The 18,947-nt window shown below is 33.9% G+C and overlaps 1 protein-coding gene across 1 annotated transcript in view; it reads left to right on the forward strand.

Annotated features, from left to right (window-relative positions):
- The window catches only part of LOC128982767 (wolframin), a 166,899-nt gene that overhangs the window by 70,095 nt on the left and 77,857 nt on the right, over positions 1-18,947 (forward strand). Inside the window, exons 4-6 of the mRNA XM_054401727.1 lie at positions 6,138-6,234; positions 7,171-7,295; positions 7,455-7,689. Coding sequence (XP_054257702.1) covers positions 6,138-6,234; positions 7,171-7,295; positions 7,455-7,689 — 457 coding nt within the window. The remainder of the gene's footprint in view (positions 1-6,137; positions 6,235-7,170; positions 7,296-7,454; positions 7,690-18,947) is intronic.

Consider the following 18,947-nt stretch of genomic DNA (forward strand, 5'->3'; position numbering starts at 1 on the left):
TTAGGTGATTAAAACATTTTCAATACTGAATCAATATCCTTGATTAAAACACAAAACATTTTTCCGTACTACTCTTGGAGTATATAACTAATGGCTGGTTATAAAAAATATAAAAAAAAACTTTTAATCTGTAAAAGTCAGACTAGCCTATTACATCTTTAGAAAGTAAAATTAGGCATAATAATTCATATCAGGTGAGGTTAAAAAACTTCGGTTCAAAAAGCTCAAGCTCGAAATTTTTAAAATAGCTCGGCTCGAGGTTGAAAATCACTATTCGCACACTCCTAGTATTCAATGAATGGTTGTTTGTTGTCAGTAACTTGTAATCAGTATGAAAATAATCCCCCCCTATTTCACTTCAAAAACTATCCTACAGATTTACGAAATTGCTGTTTTATTGGAAACTCATTGGATTTAAACTGTAGACCTATCTATATAATTGGTTAAAAATAGGTTGCCACGTGTTATTTATTTAACAGGTGTTTTTTGTTGCGTAAAAATGTCAGAATTTGCCTTTATGTAGGTTTATATGTGTATAGTAATGTTTTGTCTGCAGCTCTAAAAAATTCTGACTTAAATTTACCAGATAAATGCTACTAATAGTTCCAGTTCCTGTATTCCATGCCATATGGTTAGTTTTAGCTTTAGTTTTTACCTTGTTATTATACCTCTTACAAAAATAAGATAAATTAATTATAGAACTGTTCTAAACTAATATAACCTAACTAAACAACTGCTGTACTTTCAAAATCTATATGCTTTTTCTGAAGTCCAAATTAATATTAAACAAGCTGCTATAACCGTGCTTTGCAACGGGAAGAAAATGTGACCTAGAGAGCTATTAAAGTAGTGCTGATGTGTGTTTTAAAATACAGCAACTCTATGATTTAGTTTGAAAATATAAACTAGGATTTAAAATCGTAAACCTACTTACTTTCAAACCCCTACTTTTGATGTTAATAGATTCATAAGAATATGACAACATACCTTAGTGTAGTAATATAGCACCAATTGCTTCATATTGATGCTTCATAAATTATATGTTTTACCACAATTCTGCAATTTTAGTCAAGCCTCTTCACGTGTAGCTTACTATATAAATTAAAACATGAAACTTTGAGCAATACTTTACAAAACGTATATACAACCTCACTTTTAAACCAAACATAACCCTTCTCAATCTACATAAAGCGTCACAAACATCTTATTCGAGTAAATAAACAAACACGTTCATTGTACTGACCAGCTGTTTCACATACTAAATTAAATTAAATCATTTAAACATTTGAAGCATGCCAGGCGCCTGTGGAATCAGCCTGTGGGGCAGAGCCCTCAGGAAATTCGGCCATCCTGGCCTCGGTCTCGAAGAGTCCTGATGAGAGGGAGTCTACTGTACCAGCTAATATGAAAATCCTATATACTAAAAAACTGTTGCAAAACTTATGACAGCTAGCCTGACTATACTACTGGACCCGAATTACACGCGGTTGGTACCAAATTAAAGATATTTTCCTGTAGATGTGCAGAATCTCTTTATAAATTAAATAGGCTCAAAAATAAGCACGAAAAATGAATTTTAAATAAAAAAAAAAGTGCCTTAAACATATTCTTATTCTTATGGGTTGCCATGTTGGATGATGAAATAACAACAAAATATAAACAGAAAATCAAAACAAATTAAAGAAATTCCAATCACATGTTTTATTTACAGCATGGGTTGAAAATAGAGAAGTTTGCACAAAGCATACTTTTGGTTGAGTTTTCGACCACAGGGCGAGCTCTTGTATTGCTTAGTACATTTTAATTAGTGTTGAAAATTAGTGAACGGGTGATGTTGCACCGTCGCGCTAGTCCAGTCTAGGTATTGGCTGCCGCCAACTGCAGACTCTCATGGTCCCTAGTATAGTTAGTATTTCAAAATACAAAACTTTGTTTTTAACACATTCGATGCGGCGGGTCCACCGGTGGACCCCGCGCGTCTCAGCTGAGCAGCGGGGGGTCCACGGGTGGGGGAGCGCGCCATGTCATGTTTATTGTTTCAATGTGAGCTCAGCCATTGTCGGGGAACATTGTAATCTTTACCAGCCTGTAGCTTATAATGCGAGCTTTATTCTGGTGTAGGTTGGTACAAAAATTGCCCGTAAAATCCCGTCTGGCAATGCTTTTGTCCCGTTTTCGGGTATTTTCTCAGTTCGAGCCATATTACAAAGACTCTGGTTATTGATCCAGGCAGTGCTGCTACCTTTGGGTGTTTCAGTGAACTACGTCCACTTTCGGAGTAACGCAGAACAATCACCACTGCTCTTTTGTGATTCGTCTTACTGAGATATTTCAATACCAATAGCGATCGCTGATTCAGTTAGCGCGTCGGGGCTCCGCCCGGGCCTTGCCGCCATTGGCAAGCGCCTGTTTAAAGGTTTCAGCAGCGAATGTGTTAAACTAAATAAAGTTTACCTTTTCTCCCTGACTAATTGTTCAGATATTGGATTGATATTATATGATACTTAAAATAGACCTTCTTGCTCTAAGACCAATCTCTACCTCCACAGAGACTTTCTGATTCCCAAACTGGCCATTTGGCACCCCTAAGCCCCAGCCAGCTCTAACAGGCTTTTTGGAATAGGAAAAAAGGTGCGTACAACTTAATTTATACATTCAAGCCACCATTTTTGTTCTACTGGTAGGTAGGTTTAGTATGATAAGTTTTTTTAAGAATTTGAATTCAATCTATTGTTATTTGGGACATTGGTACACATTAATGTAAAAAATGCCTTAGTGTAAAAATAGTATAGGAAATTGGTAAGTTTAATGTATAGATAATAAATTTTAAATCACCAAAATGTACTTTGACATGGATACAACCGGGGATCGAAGACATCATATGTGACCCCATAACAGAAGCTGGGTACAGAGAAATACATTATCTTCATCATTAGGGATTTCAAAATGTACCTTGCTATGGATACAACCAGAATTGACCTCGTCATTCAACCATAGACATCGTATGTGACCCCATAAAAGAAGCTGTGTACAGAGAAATACACTATCTTCATCACCAGGGATTTGAAAATGTACCTTGCTATGGATACAACCAGAATTGACCTCGTCATTCAACCGTAGACATCGTATGTGACCCCATAACAGAAGCTGTGTACAGAGAAATACATTATCTTCATCACCAGGGATTTCAAAATGTACCTTGCTATGGATACAACCAGAATTATTGACCTCGTCATTCAACCGTAGACATCATATGTGACCCCATAGCAGAAGCTGTGTACAAAGAAATACGTTATCTTCATCACCAGGGATTTCAAAATGTACCTTGCTATGGATACAACCAGAATTATTGACCTCGTCATTCAACCGTAGATATCATATGTGACCCCATAACAGATGCTGTGTACAGAGAAATACATTATCTTCATCACCAGGGATTTCAAAATGTACCTTGCTATGGATACAACCAGAATTATTGACCTCGTCATTCAACCGTAGACATCATATGTGACCCCATAACAGAAGCTGTGTACAGAGAAATACATTATCTTCATCACCAGGGATTTCAAATTGTACCTTACTATGGATACAACCAGAATTTACCTCGTCATTCAACCATAGACATCTTATGTGACCCCATAAAAGAAGCTTTGTACAGAGAAATACATTATCTTCATCACCAGGGATTTCAAAATGTACCTTGCTATGGATACAACCAGAATTGACCTCGTCATTCAACCATAGACATCATATGTGACCCCATAAAAGAAGCTGTGTACAGAGAAATACATTATTTTCATCACCAGGGATTTCAAAATGTACCTTGCTATGGATACAACCAGAATTGACCTCGTCATTCAACCATAGACACAGGGCCGGTTTAACCCACGCTTGACCGCCGCTCACACCAACACTTTTTAACAGACGGCGTCGACACGATATTTCAGTTCGGCAATCCCAGTAACTGGCGCGGCAACCAACAATGCTTTTAAACATATGTTAAAATATTTCCACTATCCCAGTGGCTAAACCCCAACCCCTCACAACAATACTGGTAAACAGTTATTGAGGTTTTATGAATGTTCAATGCAAATAAGTCTTCTGAACAAATGATTCTTTTTTTAATAATGAAGAAAGAAGACATTAAAGAAAAATAGAGCAAAGCAAATTCTAAATACAAGAGGTAATAATAATTGAGCGGAGCGAAGCGAAGATCTTATACTACACTCCTGCTTTTGTTTTACAAATACTCCTCCTAAACGGCTGAAGCGATCTGCACCAAATTCAGCACAATTATAGTAACCAACCATGGAAAGGTATACATCTGAAATGGTACAAATAGGAAACATTTGGAAATTTAACATGGGCCTTATGGGTTAATTGGTTGCCAAGACATTATTTGCAAGATAACGATAAAATGGTAAACAAGAGACGCAACATATGTTAGCGAATCATCTAAACAGCACAATACACATACCGTACAGAGAAAAAGGGAAGAACAATCTAAATTAATATAACTCAGCATAATTTACTACAAAACGAATAACCAACAATTATGGTCACCGGAATAAGTTAGATGCAAAATTGACTGTAATTAATCCAAATAGCCATTCCATTCATGTGAACCAAATATAGGCCTACAATTGAGTTTGGATACTGCAAGTAGACTTTGCATTTTATGTGAACTAGACGTGTCAATAATGCAGACTTTGAATAGATACTGTAATTAGGAATTCCATTAATGTGAACCAAAGATACAACTGAGTTTGGATACTGCAAGTAGACATTCCATAATTTTTGTGAACAAAATGTACCATTGAGTTTTGATAAGTAAACATTTTGCTGGTATTCCATACCCCCCGGTGTTTGCCCCCCCCCCCCAAGGATTTGGTGAAATGACGCCACTGGAGTACTTAAGTTTGCTGCTACAGGGCGGGTAATAACAACAAAGTGTGTGTTGTTATAAAATGTTAATACTGTAGTTTAGTAAGAAATGAGTGTATTTTCCAAATTTGATCAAAATATGTTCGTAAACAGTGCGAACATATACGTAAACTACAACAGTTGACTTATTCTCCATAAGAATAACATGAGAAATTTAAATTTACAAGTTTTTGGAATTTTCTCCGTAACCATTAGGCGCATAATAATGATTCAATATACTAATTTTTTTTTTTTTTAAGCTCTACAAAATGGTTTGGAACGAAATTGTGAAATTTTGTGTTTTTAGGGTAAAAAATGGGAAAACCTATTTTTACAACATAAAACCCCCATTCCCATAGTCCGATCATGCTGGTTCGCGAACTCGTTCGAATAAATGTAGGTTTACACGTTTTTACCAAATTTAATCAAAATCGGGTCATTTTTGCTCGAGTTATCCCGCTAACGGATATATATATAACTGTGATCATGGCCTAAGAGCCGAAACATGTTAGTTATTCAATAAATTAATAACTTAAAGGGTACTAAATGTTTAATTACTTATTTCATTTACTAGGCCCTAATATATATATCTATGTGTGTGTGAATTTGAACGGATGGTGTTTTTGGCCTCTAGGGACCTCAAAACGAAAAAGTAAATATGTCCCCGGTCCAGGTCTTACCATGAGTACTACGGTAACAGCTTATTCCCTTTATGGGAAATTTGTTAAAAAGTAATTGAAATACAGTAAATATTGCAACTTTTCTAGAAATTATAAAACACTCTGTATATTGGAAAAAATATGTTTTTTTTAAATCCTTACAAAAAAGCAGTTACACAGATGTTATGCAGATGTTAAAAATCAAATAGCGTAATGTAGACCATGTATTGGTGTTGCAAAAATACACTAATAATAGCAACTCTGCAAGCTGACCACAGAATTTTATATTGTGGTTTTATTTTCTCATTAAGATAAGATATTCCTAAGTAAGGTATTCCTAAGAAGGCTTTTTTTACAACAAAATAAGAGGAGAAAAGAATGAAATTGTTACACAAGACGATATGAAGAAGGTAAAAAGCACAGTTTTAAGAAGAGAATGTTTACATTTTAAAATTTATATTATCATATTGTTGCGGCCATGTGGGGATTTTGTCATATGCTCTCTCTTTCCCACACAATGATCAGCTGCTAATGAATACTGAAACATTTTTCCAGGCATCTGTGAACAAAACTATGTAGATGTCAGAGCGTGTCTAGATATGCCTCAGGAAGAGAAACTTGCCCGATGTGCTGCGCGAAAAGTGTTTGAGGGGTTAGTAATTAATTATATTTTTAGTGGAAAGTCTTTTTGTAAGTTTAATATTAATGTAATATGATACTAATTAGTTTGTATTGGTATTTGTACAATGACACGCCAGGGTGTGTAATTTAACACAAAAATTAATAAACATTATTTTTGAATGGATGATATGAGTAGCTGACTAAGATTAGCTCATTCTCTAGCCAGAAGCGATTTGGTTAAATCTCATGATCAAACAGAAATCCTCTGGTCTGTGTAGCTGAATGATTAGTGCTCACATAGCATTTTAGCAATCTTGAGATCTCTAGTTAACTTATGAGATTAAAACTGGACCCAGCTATCCTTGATCATTGGGCTTTTAATAAATGGTCATGGCTAAACAAATAGTCTGTAAAAGTAGAAAATATTCATAATTTCACTCCATTTTACACTCACGCACCTACCATCATTTTCTGCTTGGAAAATGCACTTTGGCGATTTAGATTCCAGCCATACCTAGACATAATTTTATATTTTTAAGACTGGGACGGTGGCGTCGTCCTGTAATCCAGCTACTCGGAGGTAACGAATTGTGGATATTTATAGGCATGCATTGTGGATGCAATACACCCTGGTGTGGATTAACAGCTGCACTAGTGAGTACTACGACTATCTGCAGTGCTATCCTGATAATTAAACCAATTCATTAATTACAAGGAAAAAATGTTGTTCGGATTCAACTATAAACTGTAGGCCCCTGGCCCCTTAGTTGCCATTGGCTGTATGGGCTATTAATTAACAGCTGTGTCTAAGGAAAAAATGTCGGCCTTAGTTACTTACCAGACTACAAGACTCATCCTACACTCATCTCCATTCATACTTGGCTTAAAATACCAACATTAGTCGCCATTTCAGATTAAAGTGTGTATTTGTCTGTGAAATATATCATATTTAAATCTTTTATTTCAGCATGTCAGCTGGTGAAGATTTTATCACAAGCTCTCAACTTCAGGATAGAATGCTACATTTGGATGAGCAAAAAGAACTCAGGGATGATGAACAACCATCAACTTCCAAAAATGAAGAGAATGCTGGTAAATCGTTTTCTACTTGTTAACTGAGTAATCAATTTTCCTTATTTTATTTATGGTTTTGATTAATTTGCTGTAAATATAGATTCTTTAAAAAAAATTTGTTAAATGTTGGTGATTAAGATTTGTGGTTTTCCCTTTTTCAATCTATCTTTTTGCCAGACTGGAAGAGTCGCAGCGAAGGAGGTGAGAAGCTGACAGAAGACATGTTGATATCAGCTGCTTCTACGTATGCCCGGGGGGAGCTGCCACTAGTGACAGCTGTGCTGAGTTTGCAGCCGTCTCGCTCAGTGTCAGGCCCGTGCAGTGCACTCCATGCTGTACTGCTGCATCCCTTTACTGTAGCCGTAGCCTCGTACAACCACATTGTAAAGGCCCTTGGAACCCACAGCATCGGGTAATTTGATTTGTGCCTTTTAAAATAACTAGTGTCCCTGTTGCTCGAAATCAAGCAATTGCCAAGTATTATAGGCGTTATTTTAAAACGAATAACAGTCATAATTTTTTATGACTTTAAAAGATTAGACTCAAAGATTATGGAATACTCAAGATGTACTTAGATCAATATACCGTTTAATCAACATTTCTTGTATGTACCTTATTTCTATTTCTTCTCCTTGGGGTTGTTCTATAACTTTCCTATGTTTCCATAGTTTGCAAATCGGCTCTTTCAATGATTACTAAGAAATGCAGCACAGTGTTAATTCAGTTTTCTTTTTAGTATATCAATTTATCCAGGCTCTTTCGTTTTTTTCTATTGTAATATTTACGCCACCCCAAATTCAAATAGTAAATATTTCAATTCAACCAAGTAAGTAAATTTTTGTAGCAAACTAACTGTTAAATTAGCAAACTTATTGACTGTTCACAATTAACATTATGTTCTTCTTCACACTTTTAATATCTGACAACAGCTGGAGTTTCATAACAATATTTGTTTCCCATGTTAATCTTATGGAGAAATACAAAACTTTAAAGGGCCCCAAAGCCTCACCCTCTAATTATTTCCCTAAAAAGAAAGTTTCCTGCACAACTTAACGTTACACTCTTTCCAATGACACCAAGAACATATCAATCGGTTTAGTAATTTCGGAGGAGTAATTGTCACAAAAAACCTGCTTGTGTACTAGTGTCACTGATGCTCGAATTCGAGCAGTTGCTAAGTATTACAGGCGTTATTTTAAACGAATAACAGTCAGAATTTTTGATGACTTTAAAAGATTCGACTCAAAGATTATGGAAACATTCAAGATGTACATAACAGATCGATAAAATCAACATTTCTTGTAAATATCTGATCATTTTTCAAAAGCTGATCTTGTTTTTTTATTGTTTTCTACAAATAGCCTTACTCGTAGCCGCATTAGGTTGTCCATAATAACGATTATAAATTGTAAAAAAAAACATTATTTCTATTTCTTCTCCTTGGTGATATTCCATGACTTTCCTATATTCCCATAGTTTGCAAATCAGCTCTTTCAATGATAACTAAGAAATGCAGCACAGTGTTAATTCAGTTTTCTTTTTAGTATATAAACTTATTCAGGCTCTCTCGCTTTTTTCTGTTGTAATATTTACGCCAACCCAAATTCAAATAGTACCTAAATATTTCATTTCAACCAAGTCAGTAAATGTTTGTAGCAAATTGTTAAATTAGCAAACACATTGACTGTTTACAATTAACATATGTTCTTCTTCTCACTTTTAATTTCTGACAACAGCTGGAGTTTCATAACAATGTTTGTTTCCCATGTTAATCTTATAGAGAAATACAAAACTTTAAAGGGCTCCAGGGCCTTACTCGCTAATTATTTCCCTAAAAAGAAAGTTTCCTGTACAACTTCACGTTACGCTCTTTCCAATGACACCAAAAACATGTTCAGTAGTTTCGGAGGAGTAATTGTCACAAAAAACCTGCTTACGTATTAAATAAGTAAATATAGAATAGATTAAATAAGTATAGATAGATGCTTTTTGCTAGGAGCAAAAGTGATAAAACTTTATTGGGAATTTTATTTAATGATCTGTTGCATAAATGAAGATAAAGACTCTGCATTTTGCATTATATTTCTGCTCAACGAGGTAGTCATTCTTCACTAGTGAAATCTGTGGCTTGTTATAGATAAAATGTTTAATAAGAAGCTTTGGGCTGCTATCACTGAAAACGAAAACCCTCAAGACTACCATTTAAGAATAATCCTCGTCATAGAATGAGTATTATTTCCCATTTTGCTGTGTTTACTTTTAAAATTAGTTATATTGGTAATACTTAGAGGTGGGCCGATACCGATACTCGATAACAAAATACTGTCGATACCAGCGGTATCGAGGTATCGTCGGTACTCGATACTTTCCTGTTATGGGTTTGATACCGATACTGACACTGAACTGTATGAATCGGTGCGGATTAAGTCAGTTCAGAGCAGGTAAATTGTCATTACAAATCCAAGCTGTTTGGGTCTATCCATATCAAGATCAAGTGACAACAGGGGTTACTTGACCATTTTTAAAATAAATAATAGTTTTATCCTAAATACCTCTATCAATTCTGGGTTCAAAAGTGATTTAAAATTTTTTTTATCTCTTTTGTTACTTCTATGGCGGCCATTTTTGTTTTGCGGAACACGCAAATTTTTGCTCATGCAAGGGTTTGCGTTAACTTGCATAACTCGGTAACCATGAACACTAGAGTGATGAAACAAAATACCTCCGCCGCAGCAAACCTGCCGACTAAGCAAATTTCCATTTCTCTGAATGATTTTCAATTAAATCTATTTAAATAACATTAGGTTTAATGAGTACCTAGGTTTGCTGCCACAAGGAAACTAAAACTAATAAAGTGTGTTTTCGTAAAATATTAATAGCTTAGTATAAAATAAATAAATTTGCCAAGTTTGATCAAAATATATCCATAAACAAACTACAACATTTTCAATATTCTTCATAAGAATAACATGGGAATTTTTCATTTACAATTTTTTGAATTTTCTCCGTTACCAATAACCACACAAACACTTAAAACACCATAAAAACACTTTGATATACTAAATTATTTGTTTTTTTTAAGCTCTTTAATATGGTCTAGAGATAAATTGGGAAATTTTGTGTTTTAGGGGTCAAAAATGAGAGAAAAACCAATTTTTACCCCATAAAACCCCGTTCCCATGGTCCGATCATGCTGGTTCGCAAACTCATTCAAGTTTATCCCGCCTTACACCTTTAAACCAAATTTCATCAAAATCGGACAAAAATTACTCAAGTTATCGTGCGGATGGGCACACACACACATATATATATATATATATATATATATATATATATATATATATATATATATCTATATATAGATATAGAAAAATTTGAACGAATGGTGTTTTTGGCCTCTGGGGACATCAAAATGAAAAAGTAAATCGGTCCCGGGCCTAGGTCTTACCATGAGACCTACGGTAATGGCTACTTCCCTATAGGGAAATTCGCTAAAAAGCATTTTAATCTGAAAGAAACAGCCTAAATATTATGATCAGTACATATTTATTGAAATGTGTATCAAAAACAGTTTTAAACCCATCTCAACATTTCATAAGAAAACGAAAAAATTTCAACTTTTGAAGGGGTAATATCGGACGCGTTGCAGAAAGTCAACAGTCCCGGAAGGTCAAATAATTTATACCTGTGCCGCTAGGTCAAAAACTACAATGTTTGCAGTGTCTGTAGATCAAAAATCCCAGTAAGTCAAATAGTACAGTCCGAGCTAAAAACGTGGTCTATGTTAAAGCAATTGACTTATTGGGAATTTGACCTAATGCAACAGCAGTTTTAATATAACGAAATAAGATAAAATATAAGTTCAGTTTTGCTGAGTCAACAGTACCGGAAGGTCAAAAGTATAATCTGTTAAAAACAGCGATAGTCCTCTCGACGCATGACTTCAATAATTTCGTGTTTTGGTGTACTTAACGTTGTGCTAAAATTTTGAAAATTGGCACAGAGCTTCTTGGTTAGTCCTACTCGATGACTATTTTGTTGAACTTTAAACTATTTACCGATCTAATTAATAAAAATTGATATGTATGGTGAAATAGTTTTAAATCGTGATTTCTAGCATGAAAAAGTTAGCATGCGAGATTTTTTGTTTGTTTTTGGGTTAAGGAGGTTTTGTCTGTGGCAAAGTTGTAGCCAAAAGTGTGATGCGTAAAATATATTTTTTTTGAATTTTTTACAATCAGTGGTTCAATAGATAACTTGGGTTGAAGAGGACGGCAAATTTAACATTTCGCAACGCATGGAAAGAACTACATCGTACGATGCGACTGCTGAGTGGACTTTTAATTTACAGTTCTAAGAACAAGAAAAAGATGAATATACAGATCACCAGTACATTCATATTATTTATAAAACATCTTTCTGTATTACCAGCTTACATTTTTCACTTATAAGAATACATCATAAACAGGGTGTTAAAAATAAGCGGGGAGATACTTTACCTAGTAATTCCTTGGGTCAAAATAAACAGAAAATGAAGGATAACATTTTTTCCAAAATCGTTTCGTTAACCAGATATCCGCCATTTTGTATTTTTTACATACAAATATTTATCTTTACACTTTTCTAACCGATGTTTATGAAACTTGGTATGTATCCAACTTGGTATGTAGGTAGGAGAGACCCATGTTATAAAAAAAGATTCATCTCGATTCACCCTAAAATTTCAAAATTTAACACTTAACTACAATATAATATACTTTACTACACCACAATATTTACGTATCACCATAAATCTTTAATAAAATAAAACGTTCACATTTTTAAAATCCAAAGTAAATCAATATAATCATATAATCAATATAAAAAAGTGCACTAGTACTTACTATAGTTCGGCCGCTTAGAAAGCGACCTCCTCCAGCATTGGTTTACCATTAGCGCGCAGGTCGTTTTCTAAGCGGCCGAACTATAGTGTCCAATAACAATTTTATGGATTTAACCAAAACCTTTTCTATTTAACTTATTTTCAGCTGTTAAATTTCAAACGATACGTTTTAGCTACATCATTAACATTATTATCATCATCATCATCGTTTGAGTTTGGGTTTGGGGCAATGTATTTTTATAATTAAAACCTTTTATTTGATACCTACCAAACTTGACCTCTGCTGCTATTAATTGACTGTATGGACTATTAATTAACAGCTGTGTCTAAGGATTACGTCGGCCTTAGTCACTAACAGGACAACAAGATCGCTCCACTCATCACACACTCAACTCCATTCATACTTGGCTTAAAATGCATACATTTGTATGGTCGCCATTTCAAAAACAGGTAAAATAGTATTAAAATTATATAAGAATTTTGTCTTAGTCTTTGTGGTCCATCCCCCTTAAGGGATTAAACAGTGAAAATAGCTTAAGACAGTAGATATTTATGGCTATTATATTATTGATATACCAAGTCTCACTACTTTATCTATATTGTTAAAAAAATATAGCCAATCCAGGACTTTTCAACCATACTGTATAACGCCAACAAGAAATTTTTCCGTTGAACTCCTCCGAATTTCTTAGGTGATTTTGACCATTCATGTCTCATTAGAAAGAGCGTGTCACGTACATTTGCAAACCAACCTTACATTTTTAAATCCCTTGGGCTCAGCCCCAGCGGCTCATGTTATGAACCCGTGTTATGCCTATGAAGAACATATTGATTTATTTATATTAGGATCAGCCCAGTTAATTGCTGTTATGCAATTCAAGGAAATAATGTAGGTTACATTATTAACATGTTACTGATTTGTTTAAAATACTATATTTACTATTTCTATTTGGGTTTGCAGGATAATTTAATCCATTTTACCAAACAATAAAATTAATGGACAAAGTACTATATTTCATGAGCTATCATTGAAAGGACCGATTGAAGTCCTCATCAACCAAAATAATGCCTACTAAAGCAATTAAAATTGAGACGAACATGCAATGCACAAAATCAGGTGGTTCTTAAGTATGTGAAAAAATGTATCGCTATTCAAAAACAGACGGAAAACTTGTAACCATATTCTTGACAACGGGTGTAACCATGTAACATGGCTACATTATCAATGACAAACGTGGACAACCTTATACGAGTGTGAGTACGTCCGAAAACAGAGTAAGTCCGAAAACAACTCTAAAAAACAATAAGCAATAAATTGCAAGAACCGTTGCTTTATATCATTGGGTACGGTATACACGCATCCACTGACGTGTATACTCAATGCTTATATCGAACTGTTATATGTACATCGTGAGTTGTTCCATTAGTTGTTTCATTTAGTTGTGTGTCCATTAGTATAGTAGTTTAGTTGACTCTTTTAAAGTCGGCGGAAATTGTGACTGTTATTACCCTTGAAATAATGTTTGTGAAGTACTTTGCAATCCAATGCTTATAGAATCATACGATTAAAATTTTCTGGTTAGAATATGTCGCATAGAGTGGTGACTAATGTATCTTTTTGGTTTGCTTGTAAAACAGGATCAACAGAGATTTTCCATCGACTTAAACAATACGATACTCCCAAATTGTTCATTGCAATAACAAAATATCACACAGTTTGATGAATATTTGTGTGTACACCACATACAGTACACCTTTATTCTATCTATTTTACCTTTTATTTTTCCAAGACTTTATAGAAAATCACGCATTACGTGATCAGTGAAGAAAAGGCTGTATCCCATGTGTTTTATAGGTAAAGAAGACAAGGGCGCTCCTAGACATATATTTTGGGGGGGGGGGGTCACCGGGGGCCTGGAATACCCCCCAAAAAGGAGGGGGTCTTGGGGTTCCCCCCAGGAAAAATATATAAATAAATAAATATACGCTATACAGGGTGATCAACTCAAGGAGGCCACCATTGGGATATCGGAAACGGTAAAGATTAGAGAAAACTTAAAATGGAAGACATTCCTTTATTTTTTGTGGCAGTTTAAAATATGATTTTAGTCGTTTGAAATTCAGCCGCCATTTTCCAAAATGGCGGCCAAATTTGAAATTTCTTATCGAACACCCTATATTTTATCATGTTTTCGGACATAATAGGCAGTTTTAAAACTTTTTTATCCTTGACATTTTTTCGATAAACCCACTCGTTTAGGAGTTACAGCCTATGGAAAAATGACTTCCGGTGTACATATTAAATCATGTAGCTCCTAAACAAGTAAGTTTAAAGCAAAAACACGAGGAGTAAAAGTCTTACAATTGCATCCACATTACAAAAAGACCATAAAATTAATTAAAAATAGAAATTATATTATTTTAAAAAATGGCGGCAAACTTGAAAAGTGGAAAACTTTTTATTTTATAGTCTTTAAGGAATGAAGATGCAATTCTAAGACTAATTTACTTTTTGCAATTTTGCTCTAAACTTACTCTTTTAGGAGCTACATGATGTAAAATGTACACCGGAAGTCATTTTTCCATAGGCTGTACTCCTAAACGAGTGGGTTTATCGAAAAAGTGTCAAGGCTAAAAAAGTTTTTAAATTGCATATTCTATCCGAAAACATGATAAAAAAAACTAAAATCATATTTTTAACTGCCACAAAAAATAAAGGAATGTCCCCCATTTAATGTTTTCTCTAATTCTTACCGTTTCCGACTTCCCAATGGTGGCCTCCTTGAGTTGATCACCCTGTATATATGAATTTGAACGGATGGTGTTTTTGGCCTCTAGGGACCTCAAAACGAAAAATTAAATCGGTCCCGGGTCCAGGTGTTACCATAAGTACTACGGTAATAGCTTATTCCCTATATGGGAAATTCGCCAAAAACCTAATAGTTATATAGAACAATATTACATTCAACCAGCTGTTAGTTAAAACAAATTATATGGGACTAAAACAAATCGATGATTACAAAGATTCCTTTAAAAAATAATTTGAACATCCTACTATTTTTCTATGCAAATTTAAATAATCTGCCATCCTCATACCTAGGAATTGAATGTATCAATGGTCAGCATTACACATAGTATAAATAAGTCAACTCTAAATATGTCTTTAAATTTGTTTCCAAATGCTGAATTTGTGTCACAAATGCTGAATGTTTACAGCTGTTATGCTAAGCAAATTATATTGTACTAAAAGCTAGCTTAGAAGGTTAGCGTCAGCTGCTAGACTTTAAAAAAATTAAAACTTAATTTCTAAAAAACTGGGACCCTTAATTATAATTATGGCTTTGACATTCCCTAGTTCTCAAAATTATCTTTCTTTCAACACAAAAATAATGAAAATCCGTCGACTGGTTGATTCAGAATGTGAAAAAACCATATTTACGTTTTAATAATATATATGATAGTTTGGACAGGTTTCAACCCTTCCGAGGCGTAATACATTTACACAGTTTATGTGTAGACTACATTATAACTTATAAAATAGTTCTAAAATTAAATGGATCTCCTTTTACAAACGTATATATAATAACCAGAAATTTTCAGATCATCCTTGCGTGTATTTTATGCCACAAATTTTGACGAAAGGCTTTTCATTACATAAACTATACCTATTTACAGTGTTGACCAAACAGTTGGCAAGAAGCATTAATAGATAAGCTATGTACCAAATATGATAATTTTAGCTCTATTCTAATTATGACAAAACACGAAGTAACTAAAAGCAAGTTTTGTTGGTGTAGTAAGCGTTGCAGGAGGTCTACTTTACACTGAATCGACGTTCACTTTTATTGCTTTTGATCTTCCGGCACTGTTGACTCAGCGAAACTGAACTTGTATTTTACCGTATTTCGTTATATTAAAACTGCTGTTGCACTAGGTCAAATTCCCAATAAGTCAATTGCTTTAACATAGACCACGTTTTTAGCTCGGACTGTACTATTTGACTTACTGGGACTTTTGATCTACAGACACTGCAAACATTGTAGTTTTTGACCTAGCGGCACAGGTATAAATTATTTGATCTTCCGGGACTGTTGACTTTCAGCAACATTTCCGTAATATCATTGGAACAAATAAAATCTCAGACTTAATTTTTTTTGTGTGTGTAGCAACTCAGTAGAACTGTTTGTATTTCAAATATCAACCATGAGACTTAACTCCTTTAAAAGTCATAATTTTTCAAAAACTGAAATTTTTTTAAAAACTAAAATATTAAGTCTCAATATCTTTGTTGGAACAAAGTTTAAAAATCTGAAATTTTTACCAAAATCTCCCCTTATGGTTGTTATACTGCTGTATGAATTTCATCTTTGAGATTTACTTTGAAGCTAAGTTACAGTATCATGAAAATCACAAAAAACCCATAAACTCGGCCAACGCCCCTAGTACTCTAGGTAGCTTAAAAATAAATTTATAGGTGTAGATAATTATTTTATTTAATGTAAACTTATCTAACTTACTTTTAAGTAATGAATGTATAGCTTTTTCATGCAAATTTCTTGTCTTTGTGAAATAAAAAAAAAAACTTTTTATCAGGTTATTTTCATTGAGGTTTACAATTTTTTTCAATAAATATTTTTTGAGCTTATTTATAAATTTATTGAACCACTTTTATTTTAATAAAGAATATTAGAAATTTCACATATTTAAGCTTTGAAAGACAAGTTCTTAAAGAATTGTATACAACTTTTTTACGTGTTTTTTGTTCTACTTCGATTATGCTAATTAAGAAGTTTGGATACTTCTTCATTCAGTTTGGGTTTGTCCTTCCAGTGGTTTTTGTCAGTTAAAAGAGATTTAATTTTCTCAAAACATTGTTTATAGGCAACCCAAGCTTGGTCTTTCTCATTTTTTTTAAAGGCGGTTTTTGGTCTTGCTGGATCTTTATTTTGGTAACTGATGTCAATCACCTCTGCCACCCACCACTATCATACACAAATGCAATAGAGTCGTTGGTATGAAGTGTAATTTTTACAGCTTTTGAGGTTGAATGATCTTCATATTCAGTTACTAGTGAGGTTATGAAGCACCTAACATTACTACTGTCCGGTACAGGACTAAAACAATGTAAGCTTCTTGTTCCAGTAATCTTTAAACAGTTCTCAAATCGGTCCAGGAGTTTGTTGTTGTAGTGTTGAGAGATTTCTTCCATCTGTTATGAAAATGAGTTATTTTGTTATGAAATTCTGTGTTTTGTGACTCCTTTACGACTTCCTGTAGGGACTGGAGACTGTATCAGTTCCCACAGAATATGAGTTATTCCTTTTCAAAATACCACAATAAACACTTTATTGATTTATGTTACAGGTTACGGTACATTAAATCTAAATGGAAAATAAATTTTAAGACTTAAAAATAAATAGAATTGACCAAGTTTTATTTAAGTTAAATGATGATTAAAACTTAAAATTTAGCAGGATTTTATTTATTTTTAGTACCGTACCGGTACATATAATATGTTTTTGGGTACAAAGTATAAGTTAAAAATCTGTTTTGGATTTTTGAAATGTACATTAAGATAAGTTTACATTAAGTAAAATAATTACCTACACCTATAAATTAATCTTTAAGCTACCTACAGTACTAGCCGCTTTGGCCGAGCTTATGGGTTTTTTGCAATTTTCATGTTACTGTAACTTAGCTTAAAAGTGAATCTCAAAGATGAAATTCATACAGCAGTATAACAACCATAAGAGGGGTTTTTGGTAAAAATTTCAGATGTTTAAACTTTGTCCCAAGAAATATATTGAGACTAAAAATTTTAATTTTTAACAAAATTTTCAGTTTTTGAAAAATGATAACTTTAAAAGGAATTAAGTCTCGTGGTTGATATTTGAAATACAAACAGTTCTACTGTGTTGCTACACACAAATAAAAAATCAAGTCTGAGATTTTATTTGTTCCAACGGTAATACGCCTTCAAAAGTTGAAATTTTTCTGTTTTCTTATGAAATGTTTAACTGTTTAAAACTGTTTTTGATACACATTTCAATAAATATGTACTGAACATAATTTCTAGGCTGTTTCTTCCAGATTAATATGCTTTTTGTTTCATCACTCTAGTGTTCATGGTTACCGAGTTGTGCAAGTTAACGCAAACCCTTACATTTTGAGCAAAAATTTGCGTGTTCCGCAAAACAAAAATGGCCGCCGTAGAAGTAACGAAAGAGAAAAAAAAATAATATCACTTTTGAACCCAGAATTGATATATGTGTCTAGGATAAAAATGTTATTTATTTTAAAAATGGTCAAGCAACCAATTACTTTATTTCTGGATCACTTGATATGGATTGACCCGTTTGCCTATTTAGTAGTAGAGACAACCTTATTGGCTAGTTTAACTCTAGGGATGATTCTCATCCATATTTGGTTTGGTCGACCACCACTGCGAGCGCTAGTGGCCTTGCCATTTTGATAGTCCTCATTGGCTAGTTTTCCATCAAGAGACGATGTTCGGCCAATCACGTGTTATGTTATAGCGACGTGGATACTTGGTTTGGTTGATCACCACTGCGAGCGCTAGTGTCCTTGGAATTTTAATAGACACAATCTCATTGGCTCACCTACTGCCCTGTGACGACGATTAAACAATCACGTGCTATGTTTTTTTTTTAGCGACATTAAAACTTTGATTGTTGTTGAACGCCGCACCGAGTGCTAGTGTCTTAGTATCTACTAACTTATTAGAACCTTTCTCGTTGGCTGGTTTTAGATCGGAGGACGACGATAAA

This window comes from Macrosteles quadrilineatus, unplaced genomic scaffold (genome assembly GCF_028750875.1).
Source record: "Macrosteles quadrilineatus isolate MER2022 unplaced genomic scaffold, UCM_ALF_1.0 Scaffold_1__1_contigs__length_201487025, whole genome shotgun sequence".
Taxonomy (NCBI): domain Eukaryota; kingdom Metazoa; phylum Arthropoda; class Insecta; order Hemiptera; family Cicadellidae; genus Macrosteles; species Macrosteles quadrilineatus.